This window comes from Wyeomyia smithii, chromosome 3, assembly GCF_029784165.1.
Source record: "Wyeomyia smithii strain HCP4-BCI-WySm-NY-G18 chromosome 3, ASM2978416v1, whole genome shotgun sequence".
Lineage (NCBI taxonomy): Eukaryota > Metazoa > Arthropoda > Insecta > Diptera > Culicidae > Wyeomyia > Wyeomyia smithii.
Window position 1 is genome coordinate 62,550,527 of NC_073696.1, and position 15,735 is coordinate 62,566,261.

Here is a 15,735-nt window from a genome sequence, read left to right on the forward strand (position 1 = left end):
CATTCAACCAATCACAAGCTCGCTTGTCCTTTGCTCGCGGATGGATTTTTGCATTTGGCTATATAACAGCCTGCGTCGTCTCATAGCAGTCATCAGTTACCAAGTGAAAGGCCACTAGAACGGTCCTGAATAATCAGCAGCGGTGGCTGATTCCAGTGGGGAACTGAGCTGCAGCAGAACCAGAGCGGTGGTATCAGGCAGCAGCGGCGGAGGTAGTGGGCAGCTGCATTGCTTCATTTAGTTCGGTTCCCCTTCGATCTGAGTTGGACCCCACCAGCGGTAATCCAATTCAGATATCTTTGGGTGAAAACAGCCAGAAACTGCACGAGCCAGCACCGCCACTAGGAAAGCTACCGCCATTTAGTGTGTGTGCAGTGTGCACATATAGCGTATGTGCATCTGCATTGCTATGACATTTGCGATGATAGGGATGGCGCTGTTGCGTGTGTATGGCTAGCTATAGCGTGTGTAAGACATTAGCATGTGTAGCATATTATGGCTATTGCGTGTATATCTTCAGCGTGTGTACGGATAGTTGTAGCGTGTGTGTGGATAGCTGCTGCGTGTGTAATGATTAGTTATAGCGTATGTATGGATAATAATAGCACATGGTTGGATAGCTTATGCGTGTGTATAGATAGTTGTATCGGATGTATGGATAGGAATAGCGTGTGTATGGATAGCTTTAGCATGTGTGTATAAAAAACTATAGCTACAGCGTGTGTATGAATAGTTTAACTGTGTGTATAAATAGTTATAGCATGTGTGTGGATAACCATAGCGGGTGTTTATCCAAGATTATTATTGTCATTAAAAATATTAAAACGTCTTAACGAACACGGTTGTGAATTTGATTTTGCAGAAGCGATTTTAACTTCTTCAGCCAGTCTTTATTGATCGAGGAAAAATTACTGCCTATGAATGAACACTTATTTACTACAAATTTCATTTAGATCAAAACAGGTTCTGTTTAGTATCATAAATTATTGATAAAAAGAGTTGCAAGTTTTCTTAATGAGCATTCATTAAATTTTCGTTTTTGTTTCTCGGTGCGCGGTTTTGATTTTGTTTCTCGCACACAGAGAAAGAAACTTGTCACTATCGTGAAAAATAACAAAACAATTAGAAATGCTCTAAATCACAATTGAAGAAGTTAAGATATTTTCCTGTCACTCGCCAAAACCTTGATAACAACTACCGAAAAACGTGTAATTGAGCTCTTGCTATATTAAGTTATTGAAATAAACGTATTTTTTTTAAATACATGAAGTTATATGCTGGGCTGGAGCTACCCTAGCATGAGTTCTATCGATTTAATGTCAAACAATTTTTAAATTTAAAATTTTCGTTTGAATCGTTCTGGGCTTCAATTTCAGATAGTTTCGTTAAGTTTGCTTTTTGCTTGGATAGGAAAATTTTACCAATTCGCTCAATTAAATGATTGTCTTAATAGTGCAGCTACGAACAAAGGTTTGATTCGAATATGTATGAAATGACAGCGATTAAATAAAAGATATCCATTCTTTTAGTATATATTATTATTTATAACGTTTTAACGTCTCAGCGTTCAGAAATGCACTGTTAGATAAAATTGCAGCAAATTCTAGAGTTGCAATTCTCTCTATTATTTGTTTTAATGGAATATAAGAATACCGTAGTCCAACGTCATGCGGTCGTGTCTTGAGTGCCACCCTCCTACTTTTTAGAAATAGACGACGGTTGAAAAGCGAAGTGTGACGAGTGTAACGCTACACTTTCTCGCGGGGGTGCTGTGGCGAAGAAAACGAGCGCAAAACAAACAACACTAAACAGGATGCATCTCAACTTTCCATTTTTGAATATTATTTCGCGAACGTTGGCTGGTACGAATATTCAGCAAAAGCAAAATAGATCACGAAATCAATCGCGAAAATGATTGTTTTGGATTTGCAACCGTTTTCAATGGTTGAAACGTCGGCTTTCAACGTCTAGTGTCAAAACTGACACCAAAATACAAGGTAATATCATTATAGCTTTTAAATAATGAAGTTTATTTACGATAACACCTATTTTCGAATTCCTAGTAGAAAACACTTCCCGACGGTGGTACTACCGGATTTATATGAGAAATGTAGGAGCAGTATTAAGAGTGCGTTACCGCAGGGCGCTGGGCTCATGTCGTTCACGACATACATATGGTCTTCTCCGAACAATAAAGCTGTAATTAATTTGACCGCTCATTGGTTCGACGAGAAACGCAGTTCCGTTCAGCACGCGATCTTGAACACGAATGAGTTTAGCGGATCTCATCCAGGAGAAAGAATCGAGACGAAAATCACCGAAATGCTTACTAGCTGGGAGCTACCTGCTTCGAAAGTTAACCTAATAATGCAACTAATATGACATAAGAATTAGAAGACGCGGAGCTCCCGAATGTTGGGTGTTTTATTCATAGTCTTCAAGTTGTAATACTCGACGCTTTGGATTTCCATAAAGTCGTTAAAGATGTTATTGCGAAATCACGAAATAACGTGATGTATTTTAATCACTCGCAGCTGGCGTGCAATAGATTAACTGAGATCCAAAATGAGTATGATTTGCCTAAACGTCAGCTTCTGCAGGAGATTCGAACTCTTTGGAACTCCACGTTTTATATGTTGCGTCGTAAAATTGGTCAAAGATTAGTTGGAACGTACTATTCAGGAGAAATACCTTCCGTGAAAAATTTGACGGAATACCAATGGAACATGGCCAGTCGTCCATTTGGGCTTTTGAAACCTTCGATGAAATTACAAGGATGGTTAGCTCAGAGGATTCTTGCATATCGGAAGTGATACCCTACGTTGCAACGCTCAGATTATTTTTGAAGTAGGAAGATAGTGAGCAAAAAGGAGTTGAGAAACGAAAGAAGTCTTGTTGAATAGTCTAAATAAAAGATAAACATGTTTTTAATTTTGCGACAGTCTTAGATCCGAGGTATAAACTTAATTTTATTTCTGAGAACCATCAGCCGTAAATCACCGCTGAAGTCCTTGATAAAAATGAGGTTCAAATGTCAGATATACCAATGTCTGCACCAGCTAAACCAGAAGACTTAATCCGGATCCGAATTTTAGAAGCTATTTGACGAAATCGGGATGAATCTGTCAACCAAAAACCATCCATCAGAATGTGTTATGAAATACGAATTGAAGCAATACATATCTGAAAGAACCATTGAACGCAGACAGAACCCTTTCTCTTGGTGGAATGCAATACGAGTACTGTCGTTAGTGAACGGCCATTCTCCACCGAAAGTTTTGTCTACGAGCAGCATAGAAATCGCCGGCTGCCAAAAAACGCTGAGATGATAACTTCTTTGAAACGCAAATTCAATTACCTCAAATCCCCGCAAAGGAGTCCACTGTTCGGCTTATTTTTTTAGATTTGTCTAATAAAGCACTGTAACGTTATTAGTTGACAAATCAATAAAACGCATTCTGTTTAATATATTATAAACTGCCATTTATTACATTACAAACAACCATTTGAAAATTAAAAAAAAAAAAAAAAAAAACAAATAGTTTACGTTATTAAAACAACAATATACAGAAATTACTGTTAGCCATCTAGAATTAGATTAGTAAATAAGAGCTGCACACATACTGGGCTTGCATAAGGAATAGTCTGATCAAAACCGTTTTTTTTTATAAAACTAAATCATTTAGTCGACTGGAAGAAATAGTGCTGCTAATCCATATAGTTTTTTTCTTTTTGTTGAGAGATGAGTAGTAGCATTCGTAAGCTCAACGTCGCATGTTTTTGTTTTTTTTTTAGTTTACTACTCTAGAGGTACAACATGTATGCGTGAGAAAACGGTCATTGTTTCAATAAATATTTTGGAGTTATCTTTGATTTTATACAGCTAATGAGATTATTATTATTCAATGCTCTTAACCTAGTGCTTAAGCCTGTCAGTGGATTCATAATATATTTTACGGCGCTGTTTAAAATGTGTGTTCCACGCAATGCGCAGGAAAATTGCTGGGATTGTTATTTGCTTCTGGTTTAAAGTCTTGCATATGCTGGATATGGTTGTCAGCGACGATTTGTTCGCTACAATAATTTTTAAGCTAGTTTTTTAGTTTCCAACTATTTTGAGCCAATGCCAAATGTTATGTTCGATAATCTCTAACTTTTTGAATTTGTAAAATTCCGGGAAGACTATTCTTTAATTGATTTTTTAAAGCTTTTACCGCGATGTTTCTAAAAAAATTTTGGAAAGTTCGATCCGCTGCTGGATATCACTCGAACAATTTAGGATGAATTAGTGTATTTTAACCCTTTTCTGGGTCAGTTCCAAAATTTATTGTAGTGCAAATCTACCATTTTCCAAGGGGTTCGAGTGAATTCAGTGAAAGTTGTTCAGAATTTCTGAGGGTAACACGAAAAAAAATTTCAATATCGGGAGTTTTCGAATCGCTGAAATCGCACAGCTTATAATAAAGCTTTCTCTTAATTTGCTGTTTGCGCCAAAGTTTCGTACTTATTTCTTTGGCGCAAAGTAGTACTTTACCGGCAACGCCTTGGGCGTGATAATTTCGTCCTCCTGGAGCAAAATGTCACCCTCGTTACCATTGGGTTCGGTTATTTCCAGTGGCACAATCTCCACATCGGGGCTTGTCGTAAAATGTATCCGTTGTATCGTTGTGGGCACTGAGGCAGGGTGCTCTGCTGGGCTGCGTTCGGTCGTATAAACGTCACCGATGTCTTCCGGTGGGATATTCTTATCTGGGTTCCTCATTTCTGTAATGGCTGTCACTTCTTCCTTAAGCTGCTCCGGGTAGAGAACGTCGTTCACGTAGAACATCGTTCCCAGGTTGTAAACAAAAACTTCTGATTCGATGATCCTGGCGCTGTTCACAGTCACGTTGTTATCGAACGTCCGATGAATCTTCACCGGAAGGCCTCCGATAGTTTCCAAAACTTCACCTTCCCTCAAGTCGCGATCGTACAGGCGACCTTTGATGAAATGGTTCAACAACAGTTTGACGCCTTTTTCCGATGCGAGAACATTGTCCGACAAAATGTCGAAGCTGTACCGTTCGAAAGCTTCATCTGTGGGTACGAAGAAGGTATAGTTGGAACCGGATATGTATTGAGCGATCTCGGCTGTGTTGAGGAAGCGCGTGATCTGCGTGAATCGATTGTCACGTTCCAGTGCCAGGAATGAGTGTGAAAGGAACTGGGCACCAAACCACGGGAAGGCTAGCAGCGGAGGAGTTTCCTTATCCTTATGCATCTAAGAGCGAATAGGAGATTACTTTTAGCTGGATCACACGATTATTTAATCAAGCTCTTTTTTACCTGATGCAATCGTGACACGACCGCTTCGGACACGAACAAGACTTCAGAGATGACAAACACTTCGACTCCATTGGATAGTGTGTAATCGTATAAAATGGACACATTGTTCACGGTTGGGGAAGCTGTAAAAGTTATTTTTCAATTTGTTTTTAATACAGAAAAGCCTCCAACTTACGCCTGCCCTTAAGTACTACATACTCTCCGCCGAGAGTTTTAAACCTCTGCTCCGTGGTCATTGTACGCAGGTCGGCCATTCGGAGGGGCTGTCGCACACGAACAAAGTGATTCCGCAGAACACTCTCCGTGAATTCCTGCACACTGAACGGGTAGAATCCCCAATCGATCGGATGCCACCGTTGGAATGCGGTATCGGAGGGAATCAGCACCATGTAGGAGCTGTCGTCCAGCAGTTGGCTCAAATTGCTGTTGGAGAGGAAGTGCTGGAAAACCTTAGCGCCGGACTTCATGCTTGCCAGAAAGTTCATCAAGTGTTGCCCAATTCGGTTCTCCTTGATGGCCGCCAGCTCTTTGGTAGCATTCTTCATCTCCAATCGCTGCGGTTCGTTATATCTACAATCAATCAGTATTAGATCAAATAATCCTGAGCACTACAACTGCGTTTCTTACCGGTTGTTTTCCTGGATATTTCGCTTATTCAATTTATTGGTGTTCACCGCTCTATTGTCGGTAAGGTTTCCCTCGATGAAGATCATAGTCAACGAGTCGCTGACGTTGTGCCGGGCGGCGTACTTTGTCTCCTGGTGGCTCATGTACTGCAGTACGTAGCCCATCAGCATGTTAACGCAGGTTAAATTGACGCCCACCGAGTGCCGGTTCATATTGCCGTAAACGTTGTGGTCTTTCATCTCCATCAGCGCCCCGGGAATGACGTGTTCCAGCAGAAATTCCTTGGCACGCGACTCGCTGCCTTTGAACACCAACCGGTCGATCCTATCCGGGACGATCAACGTGAATGGAATATCTAATCAAAAAGGGAGGAAACAGAGAAACATCTCCAATTAATAGCCATCGTGAATGATTACTTAACTTTACGTAAGATCCCACCGCAGGAAAAAATACCCTCCCAAAACGATGCATTGTTCCCACTATAGAAACTAAAAAAATTTTTCAAGATGCACTAAGTCGATAATCCCTCCTTATTGTTTTTTTATCGATTTTTACCGCCTCAAAGAGTTATATTCCTTGACCAGCTTGGCGGAAGAAAGAATTTGCATATTTGCTAATCCTCCGCAGTTGGAAACGTTTTCGCGATTTGCCGTATAAGCAGACATGATTCAACCGGAGCAGGACATAAATCGCAGAACGGCGCAGAACGTTCACAATAACAGCGATTAAGGTACTGCACCACATGCTACGGGAGTGAGGCACGTGAAATTCATCGTGCTGGGATTGCGTAATTGAAATTACCTACCGCCGCTATTAGAACTTTTTCAATCATGATATCCACACTGAATGCCATGCATCAAAAGTTGTTCGGTTTCATTCAGTAAAAGGTGGAAATTTTTGCTGGAAGCAAGTGTAAAGTACCATCAATGAGTTATTGTTGAACCATTATATATCATTTGAAAAAAAAAAATTTCTACATCAACCATTGGATCTTGAACGGCCTCGAGGTACAATGCTGGTCTAGTGAGAAGGTCAAATTCCCGGTTGGTGGTGTAATTTTTGCAACTTATTTTGTCCATTTTAATTTTTCTTTTCGCAAATGAATGAAAAGTTCGATATCATCAAAACTAAATTTTATGCAAAAACCGCAAGTTGAAGGCATATAACTAGTAGCTATTCTACTGGAAACGAAAACTTTAGTGCGTTATCTGGTCACCAAGTGTTAGAGCTGTTGTGTTGAAATAATAATACTGGGCACTATCACAATACCGCACGGGAATCTCTGGTACATTAGCTACCATCAAATATTTTTTAATATTATAAGATATTTGCTGCCATTAGAGTAAACTGAAACGCGCTTGAGTGAATCCAAAGTTATTTAGCAAAGCAAAGCAAAGCCTTGGTTCTACATTTCGGTAGAGGAACGAACCTCAGAGATTTCGGTGCTATTTAGGGGAGTCACTTCACGGTAAAATATATTTCACTCTCACGCTTACTTTCTGCGACATATTTTCGATTCCACCTCAAGTAAGGTGATAAAAATTACCTCCGTGAAGTGAGATTGATAGTGAAGTGAAATTGAGAATGGGACTAGTGAAATGAAAATATTTCGAAGCTCAGAAATTTCCGAGCCCCAGATTTTTTCCGTTTTTTTTTTGATAACCATCAGATCTTGACATTTTCTGCAATTCTAAGACATTGGGCATTAAAAATTTTTTTTTTGTTTTGTTATCGAAAATTTCATTAACTACTGCGCATTTTTTTCGATTCAAAAGTTTAAACTTTGACCGCTTTGAGGCACGGGTCGAATTCTAAATAGTTTCGTTACTGAAAAATAAATCCATTATTCAGAAAACATAAAAAAACACAGAAAATTACAGAAAAAAACATAATAAATAAAAAAAGTTAAAACGATTTTTTTCAGAATACGAAAAGCATTTAAAAAGTTATAGTCTGGTATAATTTGAAATGTATTAAAATATCTTCCAAATCCAACCAAATTTTTTGAAATTTGTGTTCTTGTCCTAGAGCTCGAACCGAAAAAATGAATGATTACAGATTTCTAACCGTTCTGGTGTGTTTCGTGCTTGCAACCAGGTTTGAAGTAAGTAAAGTCTTCAGAGAATTAAAGTTTCCCCGTAAGCAAACGTAGAAGCGACGAACTCAGCGAGTAATGACTCCACGGCCTTTTGACGCATTTCCGGGATACCAAAATGGACAGGAACGGTTAAAAAGCTATCATATTTCATTTTGACGTGGGACTACGTCGTTCTTCACTATACTAAGGTACATTCTTGGAAAACTGGATTGAACATGTAACGTTTTTGGTTGGCTCTTGGAAGATTTTAGAAGCTAATAGCGCTCAAACAACTATTCCGATTTCAATAGTTAATATACCGTTGGAAAGCTAAAATATACAAGATTTGTATAACATGCTAATTTTAGTTACCATTTTCTAATTACTCGGTGAAAATTGCTGAAAAGTTTAAAGGTCGAATATCCACATACATTTTAATACGATTGGTATATTTCCCTAACGCAGACTTCAAAAACATAGACGAAATGATTTCACGCAATCAGTCATTGGCTAGCAATGCCAGCCAATTGGCATCGCATTCATCACCCAACGTAAGCGACGAAGAAAGAAACCAGAGATGCTTCCACGCGATTGGTTATTCCCCAATCACCCAAGTTTCCCACGCTGAGTGACGCTATAAAAGGACATTCCGTGTTGGGAGAAGATCATTCCCTGGTCGACCGTCAAGGCGAACAGTTCGGCTTCCCCTCGATCTGAGTTGGACCCCACCAGTGGTAATTTAATTCAGATATCGTTGTTGGAATACAGCACGAAATTGGACGTGAACGGAACTGGGGACCATTGGAAGCCGTTGGAAGGGATCATTGGAAGACTTGGAAGCCGTTTGGTTGCTGCCGATAGTGTAGGTATAGTGTGTCGTATATCAAGCGCGGTGGCTGAGTAACGTGTGGGTGTGTATGTGTGAGTGTGTGAATAGTGTGTGTGTATGTATAGGTGGCGTGTGCGTGTATGTGTGTGTATGTGTTAGTAACGTGTGTGTGTATGTGTAAGTAAGGTATTTGTGTATGTGTAAGTAATGCGTGTGTATGTGTGTGTGCGTGCGTGTGTGTGTGCGTGTGTGTGTGTATGTGTGTGTGTCTGTGTGTATGTATGTGTTTGTTTGTATGTGTGTGTGTCACTGTGGGTGTGTAAGAAGCGTGTACGTGTGCGTGTGAGTAGTGTGTGTGTGTGAGTAGTGTGTGTGAGTGAGTAGTGTGTGCGTATGAGTAGTGTGTGTGTGTGTGTATGTGTGTATGTGTGTCTGTGTGTGTGTGTGTGTTTGTGTGTGTATAGCGTGTGTGTATTACGTGTATGTGTGTATAACATGTGTGTGCAAAAATGCACTTATTCGAGGTAAATATATTTATGACAGAATCATTTTTCCGAAAAGTACTTCAATTGGTATTTATATGATAGTGACCATAATTTTATGCTAGTTATTTTCATCACTGAGCTTGTTTTGCGTTTATTTGTTACATGGGACTAACCAAAATTCATATTTTTCTAATCAATTTAGCAACAAACAGCTTTTTCTTGCGATTTTTTGAGAGCACCGGGTTTGTGAAGAAGTTTTTGAGGTTCAAGCAAAAAGTGATGAGAAATTACGTGGGACTGTTATGCATTTATGGGCAGTTAATGTGAGTATTGGTATTTGTATGCTGTGGTTTATGACAGGTGTTTGTGGTTTTTTGTGAAATTTTCATGGATTATTGTGCATGGTATTTGTACGTTTGGTGTGTGTTATATACTGCGGCTATGGCAGAATTAAATCTTTACACCCACCATAGTCCCACGGCAAGCCTACGTTTGTGCACTCAAGCACATACCCTTTAACTTTTTTTCAGTTTGCGCTCCAAAATCTTTTTTTTTGTTTTGTCGACCGTAATCGACTTCCAGCTGGTTGGTAAATGGCTTGGCACGTGTCACTTGAGACCCCATTGTGGTCATTCACCTCTGTCCAGCAACTCCTATCTCAACCTCCACGAGGTGCCACGAGGACCGGGATACGAGTAACCTTAGCGGAGATCAGGTAACCAACCCCCGCACATAGGGGTATTTTAAGTGAAAAGTTGGAAAAAATTATTCTCATGCGTAAATACGCTAACTTTTTTATTTATAGCAGTTTGTCAGTTTTGTCTTCAATCAGTCTTTAATATGCATAAAATAATCAAGCTATAAATAATATCTACCTATCAGTGATGTATAATTTTTCTCATACAACGTGGTAGGTTCCTTGTTGGGAATATTGCGGCGAGTGATTTAGGGCCACATTTGGTGAAAAAAACTTTTCTAGACATTTGACCTAACGTTAATCCACTAAAATTAATCCACTTTTAAATTTCTTGAGAACTTTTTTTAGAGGGACTCTAACTCTGAACACTTTTATTGTTTTTACTTGAATAGGGAGAAACACAATCTAGATACTATCTTTACATATCCAAGTATATATAAAAAATAACATTTTGGAAGTAAAATTGTTTAAAGGTAGTGCTGTTCTAAGCGTATTTTGATGTTTTTCACGTTATAAAACGTGATGAACATGATTGTTTTTTTATCAAATTAAAAGGTTTAATCGAACCAAATCAATAAAATCGCTCTACCGTTCGATTTTTTTATGCAAACTCTTTCTCTGCTTTAGTTTTCAAGGATGCAATTCAAATGAAGCAAATTTAGTAGAGAAATTAAGGTAAAAAGTTCACAAGACATTTTCAAATAAATCTAATTGTTTGGTAGAAAAAGAGAAATTTAAAACTGTAATATTATTGGTTATATCATGAGATTGATTTTTGAAATTTTATGAGGAACACGATGAAGCTATCAAGTTTAAAATAGAACTGGCTGCAATTACCGGAAAATGCAAATTCAGTAAAAAAATAAAAATTATACATCTAGCAACACTTTCGGTCAAAAGTTATATTTTATATGCATTCCTTTTGCTATTTTATTCGAAAATCACCTATCAGTGTTTTTCGGACGTCTTACGTCTACAAATCGCAGGAAAAAGGAAAGAGGGGTTTTGAACTGTTTTTTTTTTTTTGGTAAATTCGCATGGAATTACCCATATATTGACAGGAATAAAATCATGATATTTCATAAATGCGCAAACATGCGCAACTTTTTTTTTTTCTGGACGTGTTTCAGGGAGCTCATACCTTCCTAAAAATGAGATTGTTTGTGCGTAGAAACGTCCGGAACATTGAGAAAAATAATTTTGAAGCTTAATGCGGAAGGCAAATTTTCAAAAATGTTCAATGCAAAATATATACAGGTCGGACTCGATTATATACAGTCTCCGGAAAATTTTCACTATATATAATCGAATCCTATATATCAGCGGTTCTCAACCTTTTTTTGTTCGAGTACCCCTTGACGATATTTTTCATATCGATTGTTTCCCCTGGCTTGGAATGTTTTCACAGAGTCGGAGAGAGTAGTGGTAAATCATGTTGTGGTAGTCTTGTTTAGGTTTCGAATTGAACTATGGTTTGTTTGATTGCTACAGTCATGTTTTAAGAGCAAGATTGGAAAACAAATGAAGTATTGACGTGGGAAACGTCTTTGTTTACTATACTGGGATGCATTATGTAAAATTGGAAATAAAACGGGCAAATGTTGCGTCAGATTTCAAACGCTAATAACAGCATAACCACATGATGGATAACAATAACCAATATGTTGTTGGATAGATAAAATGTATAACAATTTTGTAATGTGTTAATTATCACTCTAATTTCATTGCTAAGCGGTAAAATTGATAATAATTTCAATAACAAATTTACGCGAATAATGAACCAATTACATGCGAGCATTCCTAGCACAGACGACGTGAATGGACACCATCCGTTCCCTGTGATATTCCCTGTATCAATTTCGAAATAAAAATTGACAGAGTCTCCCCGTCCCAATAGGTCAATTTATTTTTGCTTCCATGACTTAGACTGCTTAGACTAATATGATGTCTCGAAGGTAAAAGTTTTCCTAAAAGTTTGAAACAATACCCATCCTTGAACAATCTCTTAACCTGCGTGTTAGGTACTGTAGAACCTAATAAAAACTGATGTCTTGAAAGAAAACATGCCAGTAAAAGCAACAGTACCAGTGAGTATAGAACCGCAGGTCTCTCGTCGTCTATGATTGCATTGGTACTCTTCTATTCGTACTGCAGCAGTACTATTCGTATTGCAGTGATACACTTTTGTTCGTACATTTCTATTCGTATGCAATTGACGAAAAACTACAATGCTGCTGTTGATGGTGATTGAAAGTTTATTTCATAAATATGATTGCCATGAATTACTCAACAAGAATTGTAAATTTTTGCAACGGATATATTTTTAATTTTATCTTCGATATTCACTAAATAATCGTGACCGGATAGTATCGAAAGAGTAAATTCCTAATTATATACATTTATAGAAGAGTAAGAACCTGCGAATGCTTGTGATTTTTTAGTTTATTTAGTAAGATTCGTACAGAATCTCTTTTTATATTTCAAAATTGTTAGATGATATATTATTATTCTAAGCTTTACCATAATAAACGTATATTTCCTGTCTTCGTAATACAGCGAATGTAGTTGCAGGCAAATGAAAAAACTGTCAAGCAAAAAATAAAAATGTAATTGTGGATTTCTACGATTTTTTGCTGGAACTTGTTAGGAATTTTGTTCAAAATATTTTCTTATGTTTTCCAATTGATGAACCTTTGTAAGGGCTTCCATATTATTTTGAAAGTAATATCCATACTATAGATTTGATTTAGTTAGAGTTAAATAAGACAAAACCATTCATTATGATAACGTAAGCATTATTGGATTTGGTTTTTGAGGATATAGAGATAATTCTGACTTTGACGCATTATGAGAAATTCTTGGTGCTTCTTCAACAAGCACGATATGCTTGTGCCTTGTTAAATACATATTTTTTTGCACAAAAAAAAAAATTCTAAAGGCATAATATCGCCAAATATAAATGATATTTTTTCGAGTGTTGTTGAATATATTCCAGGGGAGGCTGAATTTCCAGGGGAGGCTGAAAATAAACACATTGATTCTGTCTGCAGACTCTGTATATTTTGTAACAAAAAATCCCCTAATTACAGTGTTTAGTCCCACGTCACCATTTCATACAACCCTAGGGCTGTATACCTTGTAGTATTTTAGAGAAAAATGGCTTCGTCCGCCATTACTGATTTTTCTTTCGCGTACCCCCTGAAGACCTTCGAGTACCCCCAGAGGTACGCGTACCCCAGGTTGAGAACCGCTGCTATATGTAATCGAATCAGAAATTTTTTTTTGTTTATTTTGCTTAAAACTTTTGTTGTTTTTGAATAAATAAGTAGGATTTATTTGACTAACCCCCTTAAAGTCGCAAAAACCTTTCTTACAAAAATATATGTATATATAATCGAATCAGAAATTTTTGTTTTTTAGTTTTGCATACATCTTTTGTTGTTTTTAAATAAATAAGTAGAATTTTTTTACTAACCCCCTAAAAGTTGCAAAAAACCTTTCTTACAAAAATATATGTATGTATAGGTTTCGTAGTTATTCTTTGTGTTATTGCAGTCAGCCAAGGCAAGAACACTACACCGTGCTGCACGGGTTCCACTTTTGCATAGAAACACTACACGGCGTGTATTGCAACTTGCACTGCGTGATGTGTAAGCAAATTCACCGGTGCGCGTGTGCAATGCTAATCCCCTACTCCGTGCATGAAGCTTCGGCCTACACACAAGCTGAGGGATTAGCTTCGTAAAATCACCCCTTCGCCATGCTTTTTGTTTAAATTTTCCGTATGGGTTGCAACACTTTGCCAACCCAACACCCTTTCCCGTTTCCTGAGCGTTACATAATTGGTAAACGTTCCCTTCGATATTTCTTTCCTCTAGGTATAGATGTATAGATCTTCAAAATTTTTAGTATTGATTGCGACGTTTTGTCAGATCTCTACCTCCTCCTAAGCGTTACGTATTTTTGGACGATCCCTCTACGACATTGCTGCTTTAGGTCAGTTATATTTAAAATTGAAAAATTTTTTTTTTATGATTCGATTATATACAATTTCATATATAATCGAATCATATATAATCGAGTCAATATATAATCGAGTCTGTATATAATCGAGTCCGACCTGTAGTCAACAAAACACCAAACCATCCATCTGAAATGTTCAAAACTTATTGCATACCATTCATTTGACTATCAATATCTGTAACAGGCAAAATGTAATTACTAATATTTAAAAATGTCTCCGGAAAAATCAAAAAATTACGTCTCAAAAACCTATTTCGCTTTTAGTTTGTATTTTGACAGCTCTGGCGGAGCAAAAACAAAACAAATTATAGTAAAACAGTTGTCACGGGATACCCCCACTATCTACGAATCTAGTGGAGTTGACTATGAGGGTTCAATAATATTTTTGATTTTTGCAATTTATTCCGACTTTTGACCTCAAATACCCCTATGTGCCCCGGTAGAAACTATGGTCGTGTGCTGACTGGGAAGAGGGATCGTACACGGCTGTATCCATGTTGGGGGCGGCGTACAACAGCGTCCTGGAGGGGGCGACTGAATTACGAAACGCGGTGCCTCGCCAGCTATATCTAAGACGGCAGCCTCGTCACGAGACTAGGTATCGCAGCTCTAGTAAGGCAGCATACCGACGGTAAAATACTACGACCAGTCCAGATATAAATATGAAACGGAATAATCGGTATGGACCTAGGCGAACGAAAATCACAATGATTATTGGAAACTCGGTACTTGAAATGAAAGAACTCTACTCGAACTAGCACGTGCAGATATCCTGGCAAGAGAGCTGCAGAAGGTGAATGTGGATGTTGCTGCCATATGGGAGGTAAGGTGGCCGAAAACGGAAGAACGCAAATTCCGGGCAGTAGTTCTATTGCGGGCATTTCATTTAAGTACCACATCTACTACAGTGGCGGCGTAAAAGCAGAAAGGAAAATCTGGTTTCGTGCTCATAGGGAAACAGATGAATCGTGTCATTAGATGGAGGCCGATCAGTGACTGTATATGCGTGTTGAGAATTAAGGGCAAATTTTTCAACTACAGCCTGATAAATGTGTACGCACCGACCGATGAAGAGAAGGAGGAGTTATAAGAGCTCCTGGAATAAACGTATAATGAGTGCCCAGGACACGACATCAAGATCGTCATCGGGGATGCAAATGCGCAGGTCGGGCAAGAGAACTTCTTCCGCCCCATGATTGGTAGAGAAAGCCTCCACTCTACTACGAACGACAACGGCCTGAGGCTCGTCAATTTCGCTGAAGCCAGGGGTATGGCAATCTGTAGCACTTATTTTGCACGTCGGAATATACGTAAGCACACCTGGAGGCACCCAAATGGAGAGGCCTGCTCCCAGACCATGTTTTGATTGATGGTCGGCACTTTTCAGACGTTACAGACGTGAGGTCGTTTAGAGGGCCAAACGTTGACTCGGATCATTATCTCGTGGTATCCAAGATTCGCGCCCGGTTGACCGACGTGTTAAAATCCAGGACAAGGAGGATACAGTTAAACATTCAGCGGCTATCAACTGGAGAAGTGACTACAGAGTACCTGCGGAAGGTTGATGAGCGGATCGAGGATCAAATTGGAGGCATATCCACAGTGCAATCAGCGCCACAGCGGGAGAAGTGTTGGGTACAGCTGCGACAGCCACGTCCAATGAGTGGTTTGA

The 15,735-nt window shown here is 38.6% G+C and overlaps 1 protein-coding gene across 11 annotated transcripts in view; it reads right to left on the minus strand.

The window, feature by feature from the left end:
- Nucleotides 1-3,749: 3,749 nt before the first annotated feature.
- Nucleotides 3,750-15,735, minus strand: part of LOC129730307 (uncharacterized) — a 45,513-nt gene continuing 33,527 nt past the window's right edge. For all 11 annotated transcript variants that reach the window (XM_055689531.1, XM_055689535.1, XM_055689529.1 and 8 more), the window contains exons 3-6: nucleotides 5,953-6,307; nucleotides 5,501-5,895; nucleotides 5,326-5,447; nucleotides 3,750-5,260 (exon numbers count right to left, since the gene is read on the minus strand). In XM_055689531.1, coding sequence (XP_055545506.1) covers nucleotides 4,505-5,260; nucleotides 5,326-5,447; nucleotides 5,501-5,895; nucleotides 5,953-6,307 — 1,628 coding nt within the window. In that variant the 3' untranslated portion in view covers nucleotides 3,750-4,504. The remainder of the gene's footprint in view (nucleotides 5,261-5,325; nucleotides 5,448-5,500; nucleotides 5,896-5,952; nucleotides 6,308-15,735) is intronic.